Source organism: Fukomys damarensis, unplaced genomic scaffold, assembly GCF_012274545.1.
Source record: "Fukomys damarensis isolate Sample0158 unplaced genomic scaffold, DMR_v1.0_HiC HiC_scaffold_73, whole genome shotgun sequence".
Taxonomy (NCBI): domain Eukaryota; kingdom Metazoa; phylum Chordata; class Mammalia; order Rodentia; family Bathyergidae; genus Fukomys; species Fukomys damarensis.
In genome coordinates, this window is record NW_022900985.1 from 98,936 (window position 1) to 119,819 (window position 20,884).

A 20,884-nucleotide genomic window follows, 5' to 3' on the forward strand; every position below is an offset into this window, starting at 1 on the left:
CAAGACACAAAGACAGACTTCCAGTTTACCAATGGCAAACAGTATGGCAAATAAGGATGAAAAGGCCAATAGTGAACCACCAGGACACCTTGAACTCAAAGCACAGGAAGTAACAAAACAGATCAATCAGGCTCTAGAAAAATTCAAAACAGAAACCACAGAGATAGTGAGGAAAATGGAAGTTGTGATGTGAGACTCTAGAGCAGAAACTAACAACAACAACAAAAAAATAGATGAGCTCAGGGCCATGATAGAAGCCATGAAGGCCCAGCATAACAAAGAAATGGAAAAAAATCAATGCTCAACATTGGAAAGACTTGGAATCCATAAAACGGATTCAAACACATATCCAGGAGAATAAACACTCCACTGAAAGTGTACACAACAGAATAAAAGAATGAGAAGATAGACTCTCAGGTATAGAAGATAAGATTGCAGTCAGTGAACATGAAAAGAGAGGTCTCTTAAAAACAGTAAGGGATCATGAGAAATCAATCATCAACTCCTAGATGATGCAAAGAAGAATAATATAATACTGATAGGAATCCATGAAGTAGCAGGAGAAAATACAAATGACTTTAAAAAGCTGTTCACAGAATTAATGACAGAAAACTTCCAAAACAGAGGGGAAGAATTTGACATTCAGATAAGTGAGGCATATAGGACCCTAACAAGCTACAATAAAAAAAAATCTACACCTAGACATATAATAATCAAGAACCCATAAAGCCAACAGAAGAACAAAATACTACAAGCAGTAAGAGAAAAGAAACAAATCACATGCAAAGGAAAGCCCACCAGAATCACAGCAGACTTTTCAACACAAACCCTTGGGGCAAGGAGAGCCTGGAATGAGATATTTCAAGTACTAAAAGAGAACCTCCAACCTAGGCTGATGTATCCTGCAAAACTCTTTTTCAAAATGGATGGGGAAATAAGACACTTCCATAACAAAGAACACCTGTGAAACTACATGAATACCAAACCAGCACTACAAGCAATTCTAAACAAGATCCTAGAAAAGACAATGAAGGCAACAACACCATCAAGCCCAACAGAGAAAATCAAATAGGCAAGGCAAGAAACTAAAAGGAGAAGGTGAAAAAGTAAAAAGAATCAACAAAAGGCCAATAACATATCAAAATAAGTCAGTACATATCAGTTATAACCAGCAATGTTAATGGCCTCAACTCACCAATCAAGAGAAATAGACTGGCAAAATGGAGTAAGAAGCAAAATCCAACAATATGTTGTATACAAGAAACACACCTAGTGCAAAAAGAAGCCCATAGAATGAAAGTGAATAGGATAGAAAACAATTCTCCATGTGACAGGAACCCAGAAAAAAACAGGGGTAGCAATCTTATTTGCAGACAAAGCAAATTTCAAACCAAAACTGAGTATTATTGATGTAGGATGGTACTGTATCATACCTCTGTGAATGTAAAATATCTAGTACCTGCTTTATGATACATAGACCTGCTTTATTACATAGTAGTGACCATGCTTTATCAGAGCTATTTTTAATGATATTACTCTAGGATGTTCTTTACAGATGATGATTAAGATGCTAATAAAAAAATAGTGCTAGGTAACACAACAGCAACAGAACTTTGCTATTTCCTGAATATTATTCTTTTCTTTTGTTTTTTTTTAATGAAATGTGCTGAATGTCTATAATTTTGTTCAGATGACTGCAGAACCTGGAAAAGCTGTTGCTGCTATCGATGCATAACATACAGCTATTATTAGTTTTTATATAAATATAAAAAATATATATATAAATTGAATTTTGGGACTTTAATGATGCTGTCAACTTGGAAAAAGCTATCCCAATTTACTGTGTTGAGCTGGCATTGTACAGAAATGGACAGCCATATTGGTCTAGAAATGTTAATTTTTTAAAATTTTTCTTTGTGTACAGGGGTAACACATTGCACTAAATATGTAAGGTTATATCTGTGTGGGTTTGATTATAGAAACTAATAAAGTATTCTCTAAATAATGAAAAAAAGAATTAGATAAGACTAGAGAAGCAAGAAGCAATTTAAATGTTAAGGGACCATTTTCATCTCCAGAATTAAGGATTATTTTAATGTTACATCATTGCATTTTCTCTTTTACTTTCCTTTATAGTTTTATTTTAGGATTCCCTATTTGTAATGTTCATAGAGATTTTTTTAACTGAAATACCGAATAGTTGCTCTGGTGTGAAAAACTATAATAGTACACAGGATCCTAATGTAATAATTAATAATGTGAAATAGGAAGTAAAGGGCTAAAGGTGTAGGGAAATTGGGAAGGATGGGGAAAGGTAATAAGGGAGAGGAAAAAATATGTGAAATTGAAAAAATGGAGATAAAGTGTTTGTAAATGGGGAGGGAAGGAGGGGATGAAGGGAGGGCAGGGACAAGGGGAAAAAGTGAGAATCAAGACCTATTATGTAAAGGTACAGGATCCCAATGATGAACGTAACTGTATTGTATACCTAGATTGTACAAATAAACTCAATAAAAAGGAAAAAAATTACACATTGCCCTATCTTTGGTTTGGATTAGATTCCAAAGATCTAAAATGGCAGATTAATTTGTTTTTGCCAATTTAATGACTGTTTCAAAAGACTGATTCTTGGCTCTATCACTTCTATAATGCTTCGCCTACTAAATATTTCAAAGGACTTCAACTTGGGCACTTTTAAATAAATAACTTGCTTTCTGTCAAAGTTGCTTTGTTAGAAAATAGAAGCTTCCTTACTTGTGTATGTAGGATTAGATGAATCTCACTTTTCCTCATTAACTAGAATTTCAATAAAAGAATGAATCCAGATATACTCATTTTCTATTAATCTGAATATGATAAAACAAGAGAAATTATTTTCCCTAGTTGTGCTTGTTTTAAGCTTTGTAAGATTTTGTTACAAAAATCATACAACCTGCCCACTTAAAAATAAAGTGAACACTATAGCTGCTGCCAAACTAGAAGATGCTGCCAGACTTATCCCAGAATGGGTGGAATATTTAAACAATCTTAATTATTTAAAATGTTTAATATAGTTAATGTATGAAACAAATCCTAATTATGTAAGACATGACTACTGGGCATTTAAAACTATATTGCTCTTTTTTTCTCATTGTTTGGATCACTAGGATTTCACCAGTTAAAGTTTGATGTGCCAGATAACCCATTAGAAGGTATCTGATTAGCTGGTCCTCATAGGGCTTTTATTAAACCAGCAACTGCCTTGTGTATCCGAGTTTTATATGTAGCCATATTTCCTTTTAAAAAAATGCATTCAAAACTAAAAGTAACCTGTTTTTTTCTTCTAATAAAGAAAAAAGATTTGTGGTTATCTCTTAATAGTAAAAAGAAGTCCATTTATATTATAGTCTTTTAAAATGGAAGTAATGTTATGCTATAATCATTTATCATAAACTATATGACACTTAAAAAAATAAGGTGAACAGTGAATAAAATTACATTTGCTAATGAATCAAACAGTAATCCCTGACATTGCTTTTGATTTAAAATGTGAAGTAACTATGATTTAGAACCTGAGAGATTTACCAATAAAAAATTTGAATTATTTGTTATGCTAATAAAAAGTCACATTAATTATAAATACAGGCTCAATACTCCTTTATTATCTATCAATAAAATGGAGTAATTAAAGTTAGATACACATTAGTAAGTACTTTCTACGTCAAGTATTTAAAACTAGAACTGCTTATCAATTTACATTCTAAAGGATAGGAGCTAAAAATGTTTATTAGCATTGTATCCTTTTGTTCAGTTATTTCCACGTGCATTTTGACAGAAGTAGATATTTCTATAATACTTGAATATCAAACTATGATAAGGGCACAATATAGTTGCATATACAACTTGATTTCAAAATAAGAAATGTGAAAATAAAATAGAAATGAGTTCATTTGAAGATGAAATATTATGTAATTCTAGACCCACATTTTCTCTGCAACTTTGAATCCCTTGCCCTTATAAAGTATTACAGTTTCAGGAAAAAGTTCAAAAACTGGTTCATTAGAATTTATTTAACATCAACATGTAAGCTTACCTGGGTCAGATACAATTTTATCAAACAAAGGTGATAAACATGGAAAGGCTATACATATTTTAGTCTTTGATCCTAAACACGTAGAATGAAAGCAACCTTTGCCAAAATAAATAATTTGCCAAATCCTGCGTTAGTATTTGGTTGATACTGGGCATGCCAAGATTTAGGACCATATATAGGACAGGAGAACCTTCCTCTAACTATTCTATTTATTGTTTGGCTTTTCCATCCCCAACCCTGTCTGATTGGTAAGTGGAGGAAGAATTTTGAAAGGAAATCAAATACTTCCTAAAGAGAATCCAGGTCCTTTTAACACTGTATGTATACTTTCATAAAATATTAAGCTAGGACACAAAGAATGACAAAAATAGTACATGAAATACTATCAATTATATTGCTTTCAGCCAAGATTTATCTTTCTCAGACAAGTACACAAAGTAGGGTATACAATTACCTTACTTAAGTAATTACACTCACTGGGTTCTGGGAAAATATGATCATTACTATTAAAGTACAAAATATAAATATCTGATTAGTGCCTCCATTTTATCTAAAAAAAAAGAGGGTAATAATATTGCATCTACTTACTGAAGGAGCGTTTTTTAACAAAGCTGTTGGGGGATCTTCTGGTGTTGCTTATTTTCAAGAGTATTAAATGAATTTGTTAAATTTCATATAAGTTTATTTTCCTCCACTCTCTGGTCCTATTGTGGTCAGTAGACTTTTTCATATCTACTAGGAAATTTTCTATTTCCTATTCATTTTAGACCATTAAAATGATAGGAACATGTAGTAAAATTATTTAGGTATAATAGACCTTCAGATAAACCTAGTAAAGAAGCAAATTTGAAAGTTCAAAAATTTTCTATTTCAATTATCTTTCTTTAAGTATCTGTCCTAAACTAAAAGTAAAACAAGACTATTTTTAGTCAAACAAGCATTAAACTTGTTTATCCAATGGCTTGTCTGCAGTGCAAATGACATCTCCACCTAGTATCCTTTGGGAGACTCATGGCTTTTGTCATCTCAATTTATCAAGTAATATACATATTACCAAAATGTAAATCCAAATCAAATACCCTATGCTTACTTCTGGTCCCACACTTAACCTCATACGTATGTCTTGAGAGATTGAATTACTATGTTTTCAAATCAGAACAAATATCAAAATGAGATTCAATTTAATGAAGATAATTATGTGCAAGAGTCAGGGATAAAGTAGTGAACACACATTACACACTAAAATAAAGCAATCAACTCTTGCCTTCTAATGAAAGGAGAAATGGAGCCAATGTATAATACAATTGTAGAAATATACAGATTAAAAACTGCAGAATTTTAAGTCAGCTTCCTGTAACAATCTAGTAATACTAAGAAAATACAGATATAGTAGAAAAAGTAAGGAAATTTTCACTACAAAAAACAATAGTTATTACTAAAAGAGAAAGTTGTTTGCAAAATATACCTCTCAGTGCAATACCAAAACATCATCTGAAATAACCTAATCAATGCCTGGAGGACATCTTATGGAAAGGGTCTTTTGAGTGGCATTTTCTTTCATTCAGTGCCTTGGATTCTGCCTCCAGGGGGACTCCAGAAACACTTTCAAAGGAAGTATCTGACAACTTGTGAGAATCAAGAACAATGCCAGACTGTGGCACAGGCAGTGATATATCTTTATCTGTTGCTTTTACAAACACCTGCTCTTTCATGATTTTGACCTTCTCAGTAAGCTCATTTCTTTCCATTTGCAGAGCCCTGAACATTTTCTCTAATCTATCCAATTTTATATGAAAAGCTCTGAACTCTTTGTCACAGAAATTTTTCTGAAAAAAAAAAAGAATTTATGGGACAACATTAAATACAGATTAAGTTCTAACACACAAGTTATGTGAACATGAAACAATTTATATTACTTTTTGAACCTCACCACATTCTACTTTGAATATTTAAGTTTATACTAATGCAACACAAGATTATCTGGTCTATTTTGTTTCCACTGAGTTTATTTGTACTTTTTAGGTATACAGTACAGTTACATTCATCACTGGGATCTTAAATGTTTACATGACAGGTTCTCATTTTTTCACCATTCCCATTTACCACCTTCACCCTTCCATATTTATAAAAACTTTGTTTCCATTATTTCTTTATGCCAAATGTACTTTTTGATTTTTTTATTAAAATTTGACTTAATTAAATATAATGGATAATGAGAATCTTAGTAAGAAAAACACCAGTAAAGATTGTCTGAGAGAAGTACAAATAATTGCATTTCAAGAGCTTTTTTGTAAAATACAAAATATAACTATTGGAAACTGTATATTTGTATAACTATTAGATACTGTATATTGGAGATGAAGCACATCTCCAAATTATAAACTCTGTCTCTTTGAATTAGTACAAAACACACTAGAATAATTATTTTCTCTTACCTGAAAACATCTTCAGTAAAAATTCAAAATGTTAAAAACAACAACAACAAAATATTACATCCCATTATTACTAAGAGCCACTACTCTTTTCCTCTGGTTTCAATTTTTCAATTCAGATAAATTATTTATCTACTACTAAATCAAGTCCATTACAAACTATACATCTGTTATAAGCTTACTATTACTAAAAATATTATAACTGATTTACTAAAAGTACTTTGAAGATATGTTAAGGAAAACACTAACACAAGTAAGAGTTTATTGAAGTTCTTATTTAAAAGCCAGGCATAATGGTGTATAATTGTAATTTCAGAAATTTGGGAGGCTGAGGCAAGAGGATCATAATTTTAAGTTCACATTGTGTAAGACTCTGCCTCAAAATAAGTTTTTTTGTTTTTTGTTTTTAAATGGAGCTGGGGATGTAGCTCAATGTGAAGACTAATAGGCTCAATCTTCAGTATAAACAATTAGTAAATAAAAATTTCAAGCTATTTTTACATGGATTTTTTTTCCTTTCTATCAAATCTATCTTTGAAAAGTGAATAACACTTTGAGAAAGACTTTGAGAATAACAAATGTGCCAATATTTTCTCATGAAATTTTGTAAATTAGCTATGAAATTTACAAAAGAAAAGACATTTAGTGATTACACATGGACTCTATTTCAAATGTTTTAACATCAAATCTGGCAAAATTTCTGTTTCCTTCTTAAAATAATAATTCACAGTAAATAAGCATGTGATGTTCTAGTTTTTGGTTGTTAGTGGAAATCTGAATATAATAATCTTTATACATCAGTAACTCTCAATGTCATGGTCCCTAAAATATACTCTAAATATTTATGAGAAATATGCATCACGATGTAATAAGTTAAAAACTATAGCATAGCAAAGCAATAATAATCACACCTACTGTTACTTTTTAGAAATGTAGTTCCATCCTGCCTCAACACTGAAATGAACATTCATTATTGAATAAGTCATGTACAATATTCTCACCTCTTCAGCCATTTGTAGAAGTATTTTATTATTATTTTCCCACTTGGTACGCCATACTGTCATTTCTTTCTCCCGCTCCTTAATTTTCCTAGTCATCTGTGAATTAATAAACACAAATTTAAATACTTCCCAACACACTACAAACATTACTTTAGATCATTACTTTCTATCATTACTTCATATCATAGCACTTACGTATACAAACTCAGAGTCATGTATGTATACCCTTTATAGGAAAAAGTGTGCCTGTCTTTTGTTAGCAAGATGATCTTGAGGAACACTGAGATGGTAATAGCAGGAACTAAATTTTTGGCTTCATATTAAGAAAGAAATCTGGTGACCTCAGTTTCAGAGAAAGCAGCAGGGAAACTTATCATATTCCATACCATATTTATTCTTCATTCAGGCTGCCATGCAGTTTCTCCCACCTGGGAGTAGACAGCTAAAGTCAAAACCTCCCATTTCCAAATGTCCATGTTTATGAGTTTTAGAGAGATGGCACATTAAACTGATCTACCCCTTGGAAGTATAGACTCTCAGCTCCACAGCACAGTAAGAACCCAAAACTATAACAGAAATAGACACAATAGAGTCAGGGATTTATTTCAGTTGTGCCAAACCTGCCTGGCAAGCAAAAGTTTTTAAGTTGATCCCCAGTATTGAAAAAAAGAAAAGAGACTAAAGAAGTACACACAGAATAATATAGATAAAGGATGAGGAAAAAATATAATACTGAGTCCTAACCTTTCTGCTTAACATATGATTTACATTTCAATTTTGTAGAAAATAAAATAGTCCAAAATGAAGGAAAACTATGCTACAAAAATTCAATTTTCAGCAACTCAGAGAAAAATTTAGTTTTTGTGGCTCTAAACTAATGAACCACATCCAAGAGATGTAAATGAAAACAATGTTAAGATTCAACTTCACTCCAGAAATTTGCTGCTATCAAAAATCAACTAGTAACAAGTGCTGGAAGGTTGTGAGGAATAAGGAACACCTTAGAAACAAAAGAACATAACAGATCCAACAGCTTAGCTTCAAGATGATGCAAAGAAGACTGAAGATTAATGGAAGAAGCATAAAGATGTGGAAATACCTTTTCATAGAAGTAATAGCAGAAAACTATCCAAGTATAGTGAAAAAAACCTACAGATAAGCACAGCACCAAAACCTTAAACAGCAATAAGCAAAAAGAATCTTCTTCACAAAATATTACAGTTAAAATAAGTCCAACACTAAAGAACACTTCTAAGAAATACTCTTAAAAGCAGTTAGAGAAAGGCACAAATCACTTATGATGGTAAGTGAATCCATCAGAATTATAGCAGACTCTTCAATACAAACCTTAAAGGCCAGGAGAGCACGGAGTGAATAGTTTCAGGTCCTACAAGACAAGAACATCCAACTAGATGTAAGTATCCTACAAAAGACTGGCTGAATAGACCAAGAAAAGAAACCCAAAGACATGAAGTATAGAAGAAATATGTTCAATTCAAAGAGAAATTCACAGATTAAAAATCATAGGACAGAAAACAACATTCATTTCAACAGGAACCCAGATAAAAGCAGGAATAGCTATTCTATCTTCAGAAAAAGAGTATTTCAGGCCAAAACTGGTCAAAAGAGGCAAAGAAGGTCAGTACATGTTGGATAAAGGAACAATTAAATCAGAAGAGACATAAATATAAACATGTACGCACCAAACACTAGTATGCCCAATCTCATAAAAAAAAACATTACTGGATATAAAAAATTATATAAAGCCAAACACAATTGTAATGGTTGTTCTCAATACTCTAGTATCAAAAATAGATTAACTAGACCAAACCAAACCAAACCAAGCAAATATCAGAGCTGAACCAAACTTTCAAAGAAATGGATTTGCTAGAAATCCAGTGTTTTATGCAATAACCACAGAACACATTCTCAGTAGCAATGGGACTGTCTCCAAAACAAATCATAAGCTAGCCCAAAGGGAAAGCTTAAGCATATGCAAATAAGAAGTAAAGTTATACCTACACATTATTATCAGATGTTAGTGCCAGTGAAACAAAAAAATCAATAGCAAAGAAACCACAGAAACTATACAAATGCATGAAACTAAATAATACACTCTAAAATAACTAATAAGTCATAGAAGAAATTAGTTACTAGAATCAAGAGCTAATGCCATTATATTATATCAGAATTTATGGGAAACAATGAAAGCAATCCTAGGAGGGAAGTTTACAGCTGTGAATGCTCAAACAGAGCGAGTTCAAGTAAGTAATCTAATGATGCACCACAAGGTCCCAGATAATAAGAACAGTAAAAATCCAGAGCTTGTACAAATAAGAAAAATATAAAGATCAGAGCAAAAGTTAAGGGAATTGAATCTAAAAAAACAATACAAAGAATTAATTTAAGAAGTGGTTCTTTGAAAGAATAAACCAAATAGACAAACCCCTAGCCCCATGATGGTGAACCTTTTACAGATGAAGTGCTCAAACTGATACCCAAACCTCACTATTTATCACTAAAGGCCAAAACTGCAATTAAACCCAAATACTGAGGTTTTAGTTTAGAAAAAACAACTCATATATTAGGCTTATGTGCCAATATAGAAAGGACTGTATCCCTGCTGGGGGACCCATACCTTAGTTCACTACCACTCCTTTACCCAATCTTAGCAAAATAAATGCAACTAGAAATTAAAAAGGTGAAATCATAACAGATCCACAAAACAAAGATTATTATTGACTACTTCAACATTGTTTACTATCATTAAATGGAGAATTCAGAAGAAATGAACTCCTAGATATGTATGAATTGCTGAAGTTAAAAACAAGACATAAAAATTCTGCACAATCTAGTATCAGGCAATGAAACTGAAGATGTAAAACAAAACAAAACACACATTAACTAAAGACACAAGCTCCTAATGGATTTATAGCCAAATTCTGCAAAAACTTTACAGAACATATAACACCAATAGAACTCAAATTCTTTAATGAAATAAAAAATAAAGGAGTATATTCTAAGTCATTCTTGGAACTAGATTTATCTTGACTGCAAAATCTGACCAAGATCAAACCAAAGAAGGCAACTACAGGCCTGTTTTTTAAACACAGATGGCAAAATCTTCAACAAGTTATTGGCAGACAGAGTGTACCATATCATCAAAAAATATCATACATCATGACCAAGTAGGATTCACCTTGAGATGCAAAGATGGTTCAACATAAAATTGAAGCACAAAATCCTCATGACCATATCAAGAGAAAAAGCCTTTGAGGAGGGCTAATACCCATTCATGATAAAACCCCAAAGGAAATAGCCCTAGAATATGTTATCTCAATCTGATAAAAATCATTTATGACAAACTAATAAATTCAGAATCAATGATCAATAATGTCTACTTATCACTACCTGAGAAGGTTCTTGAAACAGTGGCCAATTAGATAAGAGAAAAAAAATAAGACATAGGTTAGGAAGAAGTCAAATTAACATTATTTGCAAATGGTACAGTAAAAGACAAAAAAAAAAATTCTACCAAAAGATTCCTAGAGTAGTATTATTTGCAAATAATATGACAGAAAAAAAAAATTCAACAGAAGAGTCCTAGAACAATCAAACTAATGTGTATAATAGGACACAATATCAACACAGAAAAATTGTGTTCTTGTACACCAATAATAAACATAAATAGAAAGAAAAACAAGAAATCAGACTCTGCCAAATCAAGAAACTAGACACAGCAATAAAGAAATTAAGAGAAACAACTGTTCAGGATATTATCATAAAAAATTTAGGAAGTAAATTAACCAAGAAAGCAAAAGACCTCTATAATGAAAACACAGCAGTGTAAAGGAGAATAAAAAAAGTAAAGATATTCCTTATTTTTGGATAGACAAAAGTAATATATTAAAAACAGCCATATTTTCAAAACTGATATACAGATTTAAAGCAATCTCAATCAAAGTGTCATCAGAATTTCTCACAGAATTAAAGAAAACAATCCTAAAAATCAAGAGATCCAGAATAGCAAAACCAATTCTGGGCAACAAGAGCAAGGCAGAAATCATAAGCCTAGGCTTAAATTACACTACAAACTTGCAACAATAAAAATAAGACATGCTGGTATTGGCAAAACCAAAAAACAAAACAAAACAGAAACTCAAAAAAAGCAAACCAGATATACTAATCAGAGGACTAGAACAGAGAATGCAGAAACAACTCCAGGCACATTCAGCTATGTGATCTTTGATAACACGGCTAAAGATTTGTGATAAAACTGCCTCTTTATAAAATAGAATAGGCAAAACTGACTATCCTAATACTGAAGACTGAACCTAGACTTATAGTTCTTACCTTTTACTAAGTTAAAATCAAATGGGTCAAAACATAAATAATAAAACAGAAACACATCCTGTTGGAAGCTAAAATACGTAAAAGTCTTGAAGAGAAAGGCATAGATAATGACTTTATGAAAAGAATCCAACTGCATGAGAATACTAAGAATCAACAAACAGGATCATATCACATTAAAAAGCTTCTGCATTGCACAGAAAATAACACAGAAAGGAAATAAAAAAAAATTCAACCTCCTCCTGAAAACAACAGACCCAATCAGAAAAAAGGCAAATGAAATGAACAGACACTTCTCAGAAGTTCAAATGGCCAAAACATGAAAAAATGTTCAACATCTCTGTCTCTGACCTATTGAGAAATGCAAATAAAAGTTCAGATTCCACTTTACTCCAGGAAAAAAATGGTAACCATTAGGAAATCATATAAAGAATGCTAACAATATTGTAGGTAAAAGGAACACTTGAGAAACTAGATACATTTAGCTAAGTTGATTCACACTGAGGCCATACTCTTAAGTGAAATTAATAGGACACACATGTGTAAACACAATAACTTCTCTGAGATGAAAAACTAAAAGTGTAAATAAGAATCAAAATGTGTAACTGATATGTTTTGATACAAACAAAAGGTAAAGAGAAGTAGGGGAAGTGGTAAGGGTAGGGGGAAGGTAAGAAGGGAAAAGAAAAAATATGAGAGAAGAAAAAGATGGAAACAATGACTTTGTAAATAGGGAAGGGTAGAGGAAGTAAAGGAAAGGCAGGGGTATGGGGAAAAACAATTGAGATCTATCATATAAAGGCACAAGATCCCAATGATGAATGTAACTATACTGTTCCTAGAATGTACCAATAAACTTAAGGAAAAAAAAAAAAAGGAACACTTCCTACATTCTTGATGGACTATAAACCAGTATGGAAATCAGTAAGAAAATTATTTTAAAAATTAAAATGGAAATTCTATTAAATCCAGTTATTCCCCTTTTTATTTCTTTCCTGAAAGATTTAAAGACATCCTATTACAATGAAACATGTAGTCTTGTTCATAGCAGCAGAATTCACAATTGTTAAATCTTAGAAGTGGCCTATATGCCCATCAACAGATAAATGGATAAAGAAAATGTGACATTTATACACAATGAAGAACTGCTCTGCCATAAAGACAAAATAGATTCATTTGTAGGAAACTAGACAGATTTTTAGACATTTTCAGATGTGCAAGTTTAAATATCATTTCTCTTTATGAGAAACCTGATTATAAAAAGAGCAAACTAAAAGATAAAGGAAAATTTTCCTGAGGAATTCCTGGTTTTTAAAAATTTGTGATTTTTATTTCTGCATTTTGTGATATTTGTAGTATTTGAAGGGTTTTTAGTAGCACATAAGTTTTAAAATTTACCTAACAGGACTCCTCTTGGAAGTTTCATAATATTACTTTGTATTTCTGTCAAATGAATAAACCACTGGATTTGAAAAAATAAATGAAAAACAAGACAAGTCAATAACCTAAGCTTTGGACAAAACTGTATTACAAGGCAAATGGTTAAATTCCACAAGAAGGATTCTAGAAGATCTAAGTAACTGTTTTGTCCCCACTGCTGTCCAACAGAAAGGATTTGCTGGTATACTAATCTATTGTACAGTAAAATCTCTAAATTACTTGACTTACAAAAAGTGGTGTTACCCCTTTATTTTGAAAAAGAAAAAATAAATTCTACTTTTTAAAAACTGTTTTTGAGGGCTAGGGATGTAGCTCAGTAGCATCACACCTGCCTCGAAAACACAAGGTTCTGGGCTGGGGATTTCGCTCAGTTGTTCTGCCACATGCCTTGCAAGCACAAGGACTTGATTTCAAGCCCAGGTACCCACCGCCCCCCCCAAAACCACAAGGTACTGAATTCAATCCACCAGTATCAGAAACAAAACAAAACAAAGCAAAAAAATGCCTTGAAGCCTGTATCTGGAATTAAAAGAATTAGATTGCTTTCTACATTTAACTTTAACAATTGATTTTATAATTCTGCATTAAGGAGTCTTCTGTATACTGAATGCATGAAGTTTAAATCTAAAAGATTTTAAAATATTTCAACTATGAGTTTACGACCACAAGAAATTACCAAAATCTATTACTGTTTTCCTTAGACTGTTTTTTGTTTTATTTTCTTCTGCTCAAGGATGTGTATTTTTTTTTAATTTTATTGAGTTTATTGGTACATTTTAGGGATACAGTATAGTTACATTCATTGTTGGGATCATGTACCTTTACTTGGCAAGTCTTGATTCTCATTTTTTCCCCTTACCTCTGCCCTCCCTTCACCCCCTCCTCCCCTCCCCATCTACAAACACTTTATTTTCATCTTTTCATTCTCTCACATTTTTTTCTTTTCCCTTTTTGTTCTTCCCCTACGTATCACACCTTCCCTACACCTTTAGCTCCTTTCCTCCCATTTCTAAATGTCAGTAATCTTATTAGAATCTTATGCATTGTTGCAGAATATTCACACCAGGGAAACTATTTGGTATTTACACATGTGGGACTTATTTATTTCACTTAGGAGTATATCTTCAATATGTATCCATTTTCCTATGAATGAATCTATTCTCTCGCTCTTTATGGCTGAGTAATATTCCATTTTATAGAAAAACCACAACTTCTTTATCCAGTTTCCAACGGATGGGCAAATAGGTTGTTTCCAAGATTTAGCTATTACAAACTGTGCCGCTATAAACATGGGTGCACATACTTCTCTGTGATATGATTCTTTTAGTTCTCTTGGAAAGATACCCAACAGAGGGATGACTGGGTCAAATGGAACGTCCAGTCCAAACTCTTTGAGGTATCTCCATATTGATATCCATAGTGGTTGCACTAGTCTGCACTCCCACCAGCAATGGAGGAGGGTTCCTTTCTCCCCACAACCCCGCCAACATTTGTTATTGTGTGATTTCTTGATAGCAGCCATTCTTTGTGGGGTGAGGTGGAATCTCAGTGTTGTTTTCATCTGCATCTCTCGAATGACCAGTGATGTGGAACATTTTTTCATATATTTTCTTGCTGCTTTCACTTCTTTGTATGAGAAATGTCTGTTCATTTCGGATGCCCATTTTTGGATCGGGTCTTTATATTTGGGGGGACTGATTGTTTTGAGTTCTTTATATATCCTTGATAATAGTCCTTTGTCTGAGGTACAGCTGGTAAAAATTTTTTCCCACATTGTAGATTGTCTCTTAGTTCTGCTAATGGTTTCTTTTGAAGTACAGAAGCTTTTTAGTAAGATGAGATCCCAGTTGTTGATTCTTTCTGCTAGTTCCCGTGCTACTGAGGATTTGTTCATAAAGTCTTTTCCTATACCAATGTCTTCCAGAGTTCTGCCTAACTTACTTTCCAGCAAGTTTAATGTTTCTGTTTTAATATTTAGATCTTTAATCCATTTGGATTTTAATTTAGTGCATGGCGAAAGATAAGGGTCTAATTTTAATCTGTGACAGGTTGATATCCAGTTTTTCCAACACCATTTATTAAAGAGGCTATCTTTCCTCCACTGAGGATGGTGAGCTCCTTTGTCGAAGATGAGGTAGCTGAGTACATCTGCATTTGTTTTTGTGTCTTCCAGTCTGTTCCATTGATCCTCAGGCCTATTTCTTTGCCAGTACCATGCTGATTTTATCACAGTGGCTTTGTAGTATAGTTTCAAATTGGGAATTGTTACACCTGGTGCCATGTGACTGTTGCCTATAATGGCTTTTGCTATTCTAGGTCTCTTGTGGTTCCAAATGAATTTTTGGATTCTTTTTTCTAGTTCTGTGAAATATAGTGTTGGAATTTCAATTGGCATTGCATTGAATGTATATAGCAGTTTCGGTAGTATGGCCATTTTCACTATGTTGATTCTTCCTACCCAGGAGCAGGGGATATCTTTCCATTTTTTTATATCCTCTTCGATTTCTTTTTTCAGAGTGCTGTAGTTTTCAGTGTAGAGATCTTTTGTTTCTTTTGTTAGATTGATTCCTAGATACTTCATTTTTTTGGATGCTATTGTAAAAGGAATTTTTTCCCTTATTTCTCTTTCTGTCTGTCTGTTATTTGTGTATAGAAAGGCTATTGATTTTTGGGTATTCACCTTGTATCCAGATACTTTACTGAATCTGTCAATTAAGTCTAGAAGTTTTTTGGTGGAGTTTTTTGGATCTTCAATGTAGAGTATCATATCATCAGCAAATAATGATAGTTTAACTTCTTCCTTTCCTATCTTTATTGCTTTAATTTCTTTCTCTTGTCTAATTGCTGTGGCTAATGTTTCCAGAACTATATTGAAGAGAAGTGGCGATAGTGGGCATCCTTGTCTTGTTCCTGATTTTAACATGAAGGTTTTCAGTTTTTGGCCATTCAATATGATGTTGGCTGATGGTTTTTCATAAATAGCCTTTATTAAATTGAGGTATAGACCATCTATTCCAATTTTTTGCAGGGTTTTTATCATGAATGGGTGTTGAATTTTATCAAATGCTTTTTCTGCATCTATTGAGAGGATCATATGGTTTTTGTCCTTGACTTTGTTAATATAATGTATTACATTCACTGACTTTCGTATGTTGAACCACCCTTGCATCTCTGGAATAAATCCGACTTGGTCATGATGGATGATCTTCTTAATAATCCTCTGTATTCTGTTTGCTAGTATCTTATTAAGGATTTTTGCATCTATATTCATTAAGGAGATTGGTCTGTAGTTCTCCTTTTTGGTTGTATCTTTCTCTGGTTTGGGAATCAGAGTGATACTTGCTTCCAGGAATGAATTTGGAAGTATAGCTTCTCTTTCAATTTCATTGAAAAGTTTGAAGAGTAATGGTAGTAGTTCTTCTCTAAATGTCTTGTAAAATTCAGCAGTGAATCCATCAGGGCCTGGGCTTTTCTTTGTTGGTAAGTTTTTAATTACATTTTCAATTTCACTGATTGTGATTGGGGTGTTTAAAATGTTTTTATCTTCTTCGTTCAACTTTGGTAATTCATAAGTATCTAGAAATCTGTCCATTTCTTCTGTGTTTTCCATTTTATTAGAGTACAGGTTCTCAAAGTAGGTGTTCATGATCCTCTGGATTTCTTTCGGATCTGTTGTGACTTCGCCTTTTTCATTCCTAATTGCATGGATCTGAGCCTTTTCTTTCCTTTTTTTGATAAGATTAGCTAAGGGTTTGTCAATTTTATTTATTCTTTCAAAAAACCAGCTCTTTGTTTCATTTATTTTTTGTATCGTTTTCTTAATTTCAATTGCATTGATTTCTGCTCGGATCTTTATAATTTCCTCTCTTGTTCGAGCTTTGGGTTTTTCTTGCTCTTGTTTTTCTAGGAGTCTAAGTTTCATCGTTAAGTTGTTTATTTGAGCCCGCTCTGTTTTCCTAGTGTGGGCATTCAATGTTATGAATTTTCCACGTAGAACTGCTTTCATTGTGTCCCAAAGATTCCTGTATGTTGTATTGGCATTCTCATTTATTTGTAAAAACTGTCTAATTTCTTCTTTAATTTCCTCTGTAATCCATTGATTGTTTAGGAGAGTGTTGTTCAGTTTCCATGTGCTTGTGAAGTTTCTATAGTTTCTTGTGCTATTGATGTCTAGTTTGATTGCACTATGATCTGATAATAAACAGGGGATGACTTCAATTTTTTTGCATTTATTTAGACCTGTTTTGTGAGCCAGTATGTGGTCTATTTTGGAGAATGATCCATGTGCAGCCGAAAAGAATGTATATTCTGGTTTTTGGGGGTGGAATACTCTATAAACATCTATTAAGTCCATGTGTTCCAAAGCTTGGTTCAGTTCTATTATTTCATTGTTGATTTTCTGCCTAGTAGATCTGTCAATTTGTGATAGTGGGGTATTTAAATCCCCCACTACAATTGTATTAGTGCTTATTTGGTTTTTCATGTTACTTAATATTTGTTTTATATAGTTGGGGGCATTTATATTTGGTGCATATATGTTTATGATTGTCAGCTCTTCCTCTTGAATTGTTCCCTTTACAAGGATGTAGTGTCCTTCTTTGTCTCTCTTAATGAGTTTTGGTTTGAAATTTACTTTATCTGAGAATAAGATTGCTACCCCTGCTTTTTTCTGGACTCCTGACGCATGGAGAATTGTTTTCCATCCTTTCACTTTCAGTCTATGGACTTCCTTTTGCACTAGGTGTGTTTCTTGTATACAACATATTGTTGGATTTTGCTTCTTAATCCATTCTGCCAATCTGTTTCTCTTGATTGGTGAATTGAGGCCATTAACATTGATGGTTACAACTGATATATTTTGACTTATTCTTGTCATGTTTTTGTCCATTTGTTGACTCTTTTTACTTTTTCTCCCATCTCCTTTTAGTTTCTTGCCTTGCCTATTTGATTTGGTCTGTTGGGCCTCATGTTATTGTGAATTTCGTTGTCCTTTTCTAGGATATTGTTTAGAATTCCTTGCAGTGCTGGTTTGGTGTTCATGAAATTTCTCAGGTGCTCTTTGTCGTGGAAGTATTTTATTTCCCCATCTATTTTGAAAGAGAGTTTTGCAGGATACAAAAGTCTAGGTTGGAGATTCTTTTCTTTTAGGACTTGGAATACCTCACTCCAGGCTCTCCTTGACCTAAGGGTTTGTGTTGAAAAGTCTGCTGTGATTCTAATGGGCTTCCCTTTGCATGTGATTTGTTTCTTTTCTCTTACTGCTTGTAGTATTTTGTTTTTCTGTTGGATTTCTGGAATCTTGATTATTATATGTCTAGGTGTAGATTTTTTTTGATCGTGGCTAGTTGGGGTTCTATATGCCTCACTTATCTGTATGTCTAATTCTTCCCTTCTGTTTGGGAAGTTTTCTGTCATTAATTCTGTGAAGAGCTTTTTTATATCATTTGTGTTTTCTCCTGTTTTTTCATGAATTCCTATCAGTCTTATGTTATTTTTCTTTGTATCGTCTAGGAGTTGTTGGATTGATTTCTCATGATCCCTTACTGTTTTTAATAGACCTCTTTTTTCACGGTCACTGACTGCTATCCTATCTTCTATATCTGAAATTCTATCTTCGCAATCTTTTATTCTGTTTCGTACACTTTCAATAGAGTTTTTAATCTCCTGGATATCTGTTTGAATCTGTTTTATGGATTCCATTTCTTTCCTCTGTTGGGCATTCATTGTTTCCATGTCTTTCTTATGCTGAGTCTTCATGGCTTCTATCACAGTCTTGAGCTCATCTATTTTTTTCTCAGTTTCTGCTCTAGAGTCTCGAATCATGACTTCTATTTTGCTCATCATCTCTCTGGCTAGCTGGGAAATTATTTCTGATTTGAATTTTTCTAGAGCCTGATTGATCAATTTTGTTACCTCCTGTGCTATGGGTCCAGGGAGTCCTGTTGGTTCACTATCAGACTTTTCATCCTCATTTGTCCTACTATTTGCTATTGGTGAACTGGATATTTGTTTTTGTGTCTTGCTTAAGTGTTTTCTCATTTTTATTTTTATTGTTGGGTTGTCCTTCTTTAATTTCTGGGTATTACTTAAATCTTCCTAATATAGTTGCGTTTTAGCTTTTGAGTTTCTAATGACTCATAGACATTCTCGTTTTCATAATATCAGAGAAAACAACTCTTTAAATCAATCACCACTCTTTGTCCCAATTGATACATTCAGCAGCCCAATAGGATCAGGCACAGCTTGCCAACTGACCACTTATGGTAGTCATTAATGTATCACCTTTAACTCATGTGAATTAGATTAATTTCAAGAAGCAGCTCATAGTATGTTTGCAGTGAATATTCTTTTCAATATGGCATCTTTACCATTTAGGATGGGGGGTTCGACTTAGAACAAGAGGATTAGATAAGTGAAAGAATTAGAGCAGGTTTGAAGTGAATCCAGAGGTTGTAGAATTACCTTACTATCTTTACAAAGCTATTAAGTTCAGGGGGGATAGAGAGAGTGCAGGAATAAGGACAGGAATATATCCCCTTAACAGTAACAGGCGCTTGCCTTCCCTTGAAGGTACAGAGCCATGAGTGAGGTAAAATGACTGGAGAAAAGAACATAAAGAGAAACCCGTCCTAAAAACAAAAAATAAAAAAAGAAGTCTGAGTTCTTCAGGAACTGGAATAAAAAGGGAGATGAGGGACACTATGGTGGAGCAAGAGACTGAGTTGTAGAGACAGGACAGAAAAAAGAAAGAAATTTTAGGGTGGAAAGAGGAAAAAAGAGAAAAGAGAGAGGGAAAGAAAAAGAATTTGAAGGTCCTCTTTCAGGCTATCTCTGATCTCATATTATACCACATGCACAGTCATATGCGGAACCCAATCCCCTGGTCTTAGCTAGCCAATGGCTGTTCCTCACGACTGAGACTGAACACAATCTACAAGGCCTAACTTTAGTTTCCTTACCCTCAGGGTTGAACTCCACTCAGTTCTATTACAGGTTTCCCCTGCCCTTTCTCTAAAGATGTTCAAAGTTGGGAGCTCAGAAAACTACCCTTCATGGGAACCTCTGCCTCTGCAGAGTTGGTCTAAGGACTGGCCCGATCAGGAGTTTTGAGAATGGGGAGGCTGTCGTGTGGGTGTTTCAAGGGCGCCCGTGTGGCTACCTTCCTTCCTGCTCTGTTGTCGCGCAGGCCGGAAGCTCCCACGCAGGCCGGGAGCTCGTGCGCATGCTGCCGGGTGATCGCAGGCAGGCAGGCAGTGAGGCAGCTGAAGAAACTCCCTCCGGGGTCTTTGGGGCCTTCCTGGTCTGTTGTCACGCAGGCCAGGAGCTCCCGCGCATGCCGCCATGTGATCGCAGGCAGGCAGGCAGCGAGGCAGCTGAAGAAACCCCCTCCGGGGTCTTTGGGGCCTTCCTGGTCTGTTGTCGTGCAAGCCAGGAGCTCCCGGACAGGCTGGGAGCTTGCGCGTATGCCGCCAGGTGATCGCAGGCAGGCAGGCAGACAGGCAGCTGAAGAAACCCCCTCCGGGGTCTTTGGGGCCTTCCTGGTCTGTTGTCGTGCAGGCTGGGAGCTCCCACGCAGGCCGGGAGCTCGC

The 20,884-nt window shown here is 34.0% G+C and overlaps 1 protein-coding gene across 1 annotated transcript in view; it reads right to left on the minus strand.

Annotated features, from left to right (window-relative positions):
- Positions 1 to 5,577: 5,577 nt before the first annotated feature.
- LOC104860458 (gamma-taxilin) overlaps positions 5,578 to 20,884 on the minus strand; it is a 36,654-nt gene continuing 21,347 nt past the window's right edge. The window contains exons 9-10 of the mRNA XM_010621641.1: positions 7,506 to 7,601; positions 5,578 to 5,898 (exon numbers count right to left, since the gene is read on the minus strand). Of these exons, the coding sequence (XP_010619943.1) occupies positions 5,578 to 5,898; positions 7,506 to 7,601 (417 nt within the window). The remainder of the gene's footprint in view (positions 5,899 to 7,505; positions 7,602 to 20,884) is intronic.